At 31.9% G+C, this 8,367-nt stretch overlaps 1 protein-coding gene across 2 annotated transcripts in view; it reads left to right on the top strand.

Moving 5' to 3' along the window:
• Positions 1-413: 413 nt before the first annotated feature.
• The window catches only part of LOC148604543 (cholecystokinin receptor-like), a 48,126-nt gene continuing 40,172 nt past the window's right edge, over positions 414-8,367 (top strand). Inside the window, exon 1 of one of the 2 annotated variants that reach the window (XM_088549854.1) lies at positions 414-535. In XM_088549854.1, the coding sequence (XP_088405980.1) occupies positions 484-535 (52 nt within the window). In that variant the 5' untranslated portion in view covers positions 414-483. The other variant, XM_088549853.1, reaches the window with a different exon arrangement.

The raw sequence follows: 8,367 nt of genomic DNA, 5'->3' as shown, positions 1-8,367 counted from the left end.
CATGACATATAACTTCGAAGTATTGCCTTGTCATCCGTAAAGAATAAAATGGTCGGTACATTATAGATTTTCAATATGTAGGAATAATGAACGCATGGGTAAAAATAAATAATTAATATTCAAAATTGGTTATCTAGAGGTCGAGTAACAAAAATCTTCAGAAAGTCTTTATAAAGCTAGCCTTTTAACAACTAATCGACCTAAACGGAAAAGTAACTTGACTTTTTGATTGGTTTCGTCCATCCTTTATATTGTTATCAAAATATTCATTTCCAATACATGTAAGTATGAAGTTATTACATGATCATGTTCAAGTACTGACTTTATGCCTTATAGGAAGGAACGGAATACATTAATGTAGTGTTAGGTATACATGTATGCGCATGTGTATAATTCACTGCCGACTATCAATGCTTGGCCTTACTTTTACTTCCCTTTTTGTGCTACTCACATATTCTCCGAAAGTAATGGCAAAGTATATATATGTCACGAAAATTTCTGAAATTGGGATCTCAATTAAACGTGAGAAATTATGGTAATGGCATCACTTCATTTTTCGTTTTCTAATTTACTTTAATATGTTTTTTGCGTTATAGTTTCATGGTTATCAAATGAGATGTCAATATCTCGGTATTGGACGAAACAAGTTTTGACGCCTGCAGTCTAAAAAGTGTGATCTGTCTCTATATTTATAGCTTATAATATTTGAATGTTAATGAAGTTAAATTGTAGTTAGCCTAAACCAGCTAAATAAACACGATAGATTTTGAAGTAAAGGTGTCTCTGTTCGTTCTGCGTTATTTTGAAAGGAGTTGACATTTAGACAACTGCAGATTACAAAATGCACAATTCAACAAATTTAAGTAAAACCGTTTCGACAGCAGAACTTGATATAGATGGGAAAATAATGATTCCTCTGTATGGAGTAATGTTTTTACTTTCCATTTTGGGGAACATATTTGTATTTTACCGGAATCGTAGATTTAGGAATATTACCAACGCATTTTTACTGAATCTTTCAGTAAGTGACATTCTGTTAGCCGTATTCTGCATGCCATTTAGTCTCATACCTCTACTGATGAAAAACTTTGTATTTGGGGAAGTGATGTGTGTAGCTATCCGGTATTTACAAGGTTAGTTTTCACATTTTTCAGATTCGTTTGTTTTGCACTGTTTTACGAAATGTTTTGTGAGTTGTGTACGTTGATCTTTATGTACTCTAGCCCTTTTTCTTTACCTTGTTGTTGAAGCCTTACTTACTGCTCAAAAAGTAGTATCACTTGATAATACTTATTGTTTTAGGAGACGTCATATGACAAAGTTATGGTCCGAAAAATTACTTTTTTTTTTAAAGTGGTTTCGTATTTTGCAGTATGCTTTTGAAATTTTGAAGTTGTACGATTTCGAGCATTGGTATCATTACGGTGCCTTCCCACTGCTTGATTTTCTCTGAGCTTATAACATGGAGATGCAAAAATACCCACGAGAGAACAACCCATGGTATTTGAACCAGAAACGCGTGAAATTGTGTCCAAGGAATAACATGTTTGGCTTCATTCAGACAACAAATTAAATTTAACTGTGAAGTTGTACCTACCAAACAGATATGTACTATATTGAATAATTTGTACGGAATTGTAAACTAATTACCGTCTATTACTGAACGAATATACAAATTCATATTAGTCTGCATTGTCGAGTGTAAAACATTGTACTTAATATATCTTTTCAGTTAATTCAAAGTGTTTTTTTACTCTTTTTTTGCTGCTAAGGCACATGACCATCAATTAGGAAATGGTAACGACTTGCATAGCATAAATTATGGTCAACAGAAACGTATAATAACATCTACTTTGTGATTTGCTTCTTGTATGTGTCAGGTTGGGCATAGTATTTTACACTTGAATGTATTGATCACTTTCAGAGTTTTCAATTTAGCTTACTTAGCTTAAGTGGTTTAAAACACTTAGAAGCTACTAATAGAGTGAAAAATGACATTCAGTTTCCCCTGTCGTGATCTTAATCCATATATGTTCATTATTCTATAGAATGTACGTCACAAGCATCAGCAGTTAATAATGAAATTTTAGTAAGAAAATTTATAAAGGTTTCAAGATATAAGAAGTCGGTCTGCAATCTGTTTTGAGAACTTTATTTTCCGAAACAGTTTAATACATTTCCAATGTTCACCTCTGGTTCTGTTAACTTTATTTTCCATATTGTTTGGCAAAACACTAATATAAATTTTGTTTTGTTTTATTTTTCTTTGACTTTGATTTGTCGTTTTATAATTTATTACACATCAGACTGAATGCTAAATAAAGTATAAGTTTCCAAGTTTTATGCATTGTAACCATAATCTATTTCGATCAGATATGATAGACCACGAGACCCGCTACTACAAACATAAAAAAACATAAATGTAATTTCTATCGATTTATATTTGATAGTATTCCATAACAGTTGCAATTATCAAGACATCATTATATAACTCCCCTTTAATCACCAAATGTGATGAGTTCATGAAAGAGAAACATATTAATACTCTCCATAAGCATTGCATAATGACTGACACTTCAACATGCACAAAAGCAATCATATCAGTTTTAATCTTTCGATCGACTTCTTTAAATCATAAAAGTCATATGTCATTCAGAATTATTTTTTCTTAATGCGTAATGTCATGGATTTTTTCAAATACATTAAAAGTACATGAAATAGTTTCTTAGGCCCTTGGCGAGTAATTATCTTATTGTTTTTGTCAGGGTTACCCAGAATGTTATTGGAATGTTCATATCAACTGAAATTGTAAAAATACCACAGCATCAAAATTAGACGAATAATTCAGTCGCCATAATTCAATTACATTGTTCTAGGTTGTCCTTATTTCTTATCTTTTTCTGCAAAATAAATAGATAAATAAAAATAATAAAAATAATTCAAAAGTATCCTACAGTGTCATTACTCTCATTCTGACAAATAAGGCACACATATCCCAATTATTACAGACAGATATTACCGATCATTTTGAAATAACATGGATTATAAAAGTGTGAGTTTACTACACATGATAGATCAAAGGACATACTCTACTAAGTTGAGAGGATTTAATAGGCAATAAATTACAACGCTATGGTTTACATTTTATACATTACAGTTTGATTGATAGTTCGTACAGAATACAAAACAGTTCGAAGAGATCGTTGGTAATATATGTTTGCGTTCATTGCATATGTAGAAGTAAAAAGTATATCTTTATGTTGATTTAATATATATAATTTTTTTGTGTTTGAAGTAATCATCACGACCTTTATGTACTTCCAATAATTTGAACTTCTAAACTCAATTCTCATGAAACGTCGTTGCTAATATCAATGAAAACAAATAACTTATAGATTAACCATATGTATCCCTAAACCCTTTTTAAAAATAACTGGCAAATGATTTAATTTTCCTTTCAATGAACCTAGAAATAGTATTTATGTAAAGCCAATGACCAATAGAGAACCAAGTTTGTCTTTTGTTATAAGACCGGAAATGATTTAATTGTAGGATATATACCTGTCAGAATAGTACAAATAATTTACTGGTTCACCTCGATAAATGGAATGCTACATTCTTTGGTAGGAATTTAATGATAGACAATTGAAATCAATCTGCAAAACTTATTTACGATAGTTCGTTAAGTAAATTGTTTCGAAATCAGTTATGAAGAATACTGAAACACCATATAAAATAAAAAAAAAAGAACCTTTTTTCATCTTAATGGATAAAAACTGAACTTAAAACGACGTTTTGTATCAGTTGTATCCTACTGTGTTTAAAAGTCTGATTTCCTTTTGTTTTACAAATAAACTTTGCTAGGACCTTAATGAGAGGAAATTGCTGTAACAAAAATGTCTTGTTGGTTAAGAAGATAAGGCATTATAGTAGTTAATGCGTACAATTTATGTACTTGATGTCATGACCAAGGAAGTCGGAGAAATTCTTAACAAATTACTCAGCATCTTGGGCCATTACCGATCGAGTATTTTGTTCGGTGTCAGCTAATCTAAATTTTGAAGAAAACACTTTTCTGTTGGAAAGTGATATTAGTTAAATCTAATATTCAGACGAACTCATATGGCGAGAATTAAGGCATGACATTTGGAGAAACTCCTGTAAATAATAATACTTGATTAGTAACCAAAAGAACGTTCTAACAGCAGCCGTGATGATATGGTGTATCATGTTAGTTTTGAGAATAACTTGATAAAGAATTCAATTATCCACAAGCTGATTGTGGTACGGTTTTTGTATAGACACAGATTGAAAAGTATTTATAAACTAGCTGCACTTAACAGCATATCAACAACTAGTTGAAAAATATCAATAATAGATATACAATTATTTGAAACAAACAAACAAAGACAAAAGCAAAACAAAACAATAAAAACAAATAAAAAAATAAATAAATAAAACAAACAAACAAACAAACAAACAAATAAAAAAACAAAAACAAAACAAACAAACAAACAAAAAACAAAACAAAAAACAAACAAAAACAAACAAAAACAAAAACAAAAACAAACCAAGAAACAAACAAACAAGCAAACAAAAAAAGAAGTATAATACATGTACGAAAGGAGATGGAGTGTATTGATCAACACTGTTGTGCTTTTGTTCTTTGAGCGACTATAGTTGAAATAGCATATTTTTAAGAGATTGATATTCTGACACAAAACCTTGCATCTGTTATGAATCTGTCAATGCAAGTTGGAAAAAAAGAAAGAGAAAGGAAAAAAATGACAAACAGAAAACAAGCAAACAAGCAAAAAGAACAGCAAATAGCATTTTTTTTATAATTTAAGTTGCGTTTAAACTTTGGCTATGAGAAGACAATCGGTAACAGAATACGTTATTTAATGAAAATTTGACAATTTCTGTAGAATAAAATTATTCAACAAGTACCTAATTGGTGCATTTGACTGGCATTCATGATTTGTCCAGTAACAATGCTCGCTATACATATACATTTCATGAAACAGATACTGTTTTATTAAACACATAGAAGCCACAAGGAAATTAAATGTAGGTGCATATCGATTCATGTATAACACAATTATTAGACATGTTCATAAGACGTCAATTAAATATACAACTATAGTATAGGAAAAAAAAAACATTGAATGTTCTGATAGGAGAAGCTTTAATGTACACTATCAAGTTCTATTTTTGAAATTGTCGGGAAATACTTCAAAATCGTTAGCAACATATGGAAAGTTATCATGAATGATTGTCGCCTGAAGCTGTACCATACATTATATTGACAACTTGTTTGAAGTTTAAATCTATACGACAACAAACGTTTACAATAAAAGATAAAAAAGCTTTTAAACATCTGCACCACCTAGTGTCCATATAGTATGTTAATAAAACACAGAACGCATTTAACATCGATTAGTAGGATGGTTCCTGTCTGTTAAATATGTTACCAAACGTCCTAATCTGCAAATCTGATCAGTACGTTAAATTCGTTTTGTAAATATATTAATTGATTTAAGTTGTGATAAGACTGTCCGTGTAGAAACCAAGCAGTTCCTATGATGTCGGTGGCACACACTAAATTTTGTCTTACCAATATTTTGGTCTCATGCAATGTTTAACTTATTATGATATCAGAGAATGGAATGTATTTTAACTATTACCACTGCAATATAAATTTCTTAGTAATATGCGATCCCCAATACATGAATTTCTATTGTAAACCCAATTTGGAATGTTTTATCAATAGCAATTGATGGAATAGTAGATGTTCTCATTGTTTTAAACTAATAAATCAACACAAGTATTTTTTTAAACGGCTAATCATAAAACTTAAAAAAAAATGACATAACAAAAATGAAAAAAATGGAGGAATTTATATAATTGGTGTGTCCTTTATTGCATTCTCCTGTTGACATACGCCGTAAATAAATGTTAGATTGCTGACGAAGTCAATACTCAATGTTTATTAATTTTATAGCTGCAGAACTCTCTCCCAAACACGTTCCCTCCGCGGGAATCGAACTCCTACCGCTATGACATCTATGGCGATACCGCCTGCACGAAGTCTAGCGCCCTATACCACTCCGCCAGATAGGCTGTATATACATATATAAACGCCTCAAAATGTGACGACGCTATTCGTTACATTGCTACATTGCTTAATCGTAACAGGGAAGATAATGTAAGCAGAGAAGGGTCTGAAACATTCCCAATGCTGTTAGAGCTGTCAATTTGTCGTTCCCGCCACGGGACTGGAATTCGAACTGCTGTTACATCTATCTAGCGCCCTAGACCTAAAAATATAGCTTTCGCTGGCCGGGATATTCTTCCTCGTAAGATTAATGTAAATCGCAAATTTGACAGTTCTAACATAGTTGGAAATTTTTCAGACCTTTCTATATATATATATATATATATTCAATGAACTGTATTCCCGATTGAGGTATAGTGACAAACGGAATATTATCACGCACAAGCCCTTTTTATTTACAAATCGTCATCACATTAACGGGAAACCATAGGAACCAAAATTCGAATGATGATCAAAAGAGTATAATGAAAGGTTAACGACTAGACAAGGACAATATAGACCCAACAAAATCATGAAATAATCAGAATAGCACGCGCAAAGAAACAATAGTAAGAGAACAAACCGGACCCACTAGAAACTAGAGCATAGACGAGATGAACCGGTTAGCGTTCTCTGTATTTCTACGAAAAACCTGCCGACTTGCTTATAAAATGTCATGTCATGGGTGAATGAAAGAGGAAAGGAACACTATGACACAGTGAAAGAGTAATCAAGGGAACCAAGGTTATAGCTGTAATTAAAAGAATGTAACCCAGGGACAAAGACCAGATATGGAAAACAGACAGACACAACAAAGAACATAAAGTAACTAAAATCATACATACAAAGTAGCAAAAGCAAATGAGCAACTCGGACTCCACTACAAACTGGGAGCATGGACCAGGTGCACCTGTAGGGTAAGCGTCCTCTGCTTTGAATTTGAAATCAACTGCCGTACATTTCCCAAATGGAACAGTAATCCAGTCTTGTCGGGTTGGAACGTTGACTCCCTTTGCTTTTAATTAAAAAAAATTGTCAATGTCTGCAATATGAAAAAGAATTATTAATTATTTTTTTAACAATGGATGCTTTCTGTTGGTCTACTTCCTAAATAATTAGTAAACGTTAACAAGAATAAGTTGATTCACTATTAACATAGCTGTGTGGATTTAAATATGATAGGCACTGAATGTAAATAAATGCATCAAATCCACCAATTATTGTGCTGATACTGTCGAAGATTAAACTTACATTATGCTCATCTTTGAAAACACAAGTCGAATAAGCAGATGTATGGAATACTGACAATCCGAAATATTATAATCATTATGACCTTGGTTCCCTTGATTACTCTTTGAGTTATTGGAGCTGCGGTAGATACTTGGATGCTTATAAATAACTTATTTCAAATCATATACGTACTTGCCGATGTGAGAATAGTTTAACTTTTAAAGAAAAATGTTTACTGTTCTTCCGTTCCCAAAAGAGATCGCTCACCAGGTTGTCGCGTGTTGGAGGATTACGTCCTTTAAAAAAACTAGCTAAAATGGCTTGCATTCCGTAAGTACAACTACAGTAGTATAAGAGGTTTGGCTTGGTTTCGTCATTAACGTCTTAAGAATGTAGGTAATTTATTGCCAAAAAAAAAAAGAAGATCCACAACCCATTACACAAATATGATGTTGATATTAAAAAATCAAGTAAAACAAGGAGCATTAGACGAAAATAAAGGGAATAAAATAATACGGATAGTAATTATCTGAGAACAAAGACAACAGACGAAACACTATGAAAACACAAATTAATTAAAACAATACACAATAAAATCCACTAAAACACGGAATAAAAAATAGGTACACCGGCCGTGTGAGTGTTTCCGGATTTAAAAGAAACATTAACCGAGTTGCTCATGTGATGGTGAAATGCTAAAAAGTTCCTAACATGATAATAAATTGATAACATTCTTAGATCAAGATTATCCATCATACATTAGGAGTTTATGAAATGAACATATATTTCGCATTTCTTCTAAAGTTTGTAACATTAAAAGCTACTTGGCCCTATCTTAAAGACTGCCTGATAGTTCAGCAGGTTTGGCTTAAGGTTGAGATTCCTGAAGATTCGTGTTTATGAAATTGTATTTCCAATAACGATATAACCAGAGAGACACACAGCAGAGAAATGTTGAAAAACGATAGGATGGCTCAGCCTCTACATTTTCAAGCTGAAATTTCTAGAATGCACCTTATTCAGATAGAAGTGAGAGAGCG

Source organism: Perna viridis, chromosome 10, assembly GCF_037379345.1.
Source record: "Perna viridis isolate PV_CMFRI_1.1 ecotype Kerala chromosome 10, ASM3737934v1, whole genome shotgun sequence".
NCBI classification, from domain to species: Eukaryota; Metazoa; Mollusca; class Bivalvia; order Mytilida; family Mytilidae; genus Perna; species Perna viridis.
Note: the sequence above shows the minus strand (reverse complement) of the source record. Positions and strands in the feature narration are given on the sequence as shown.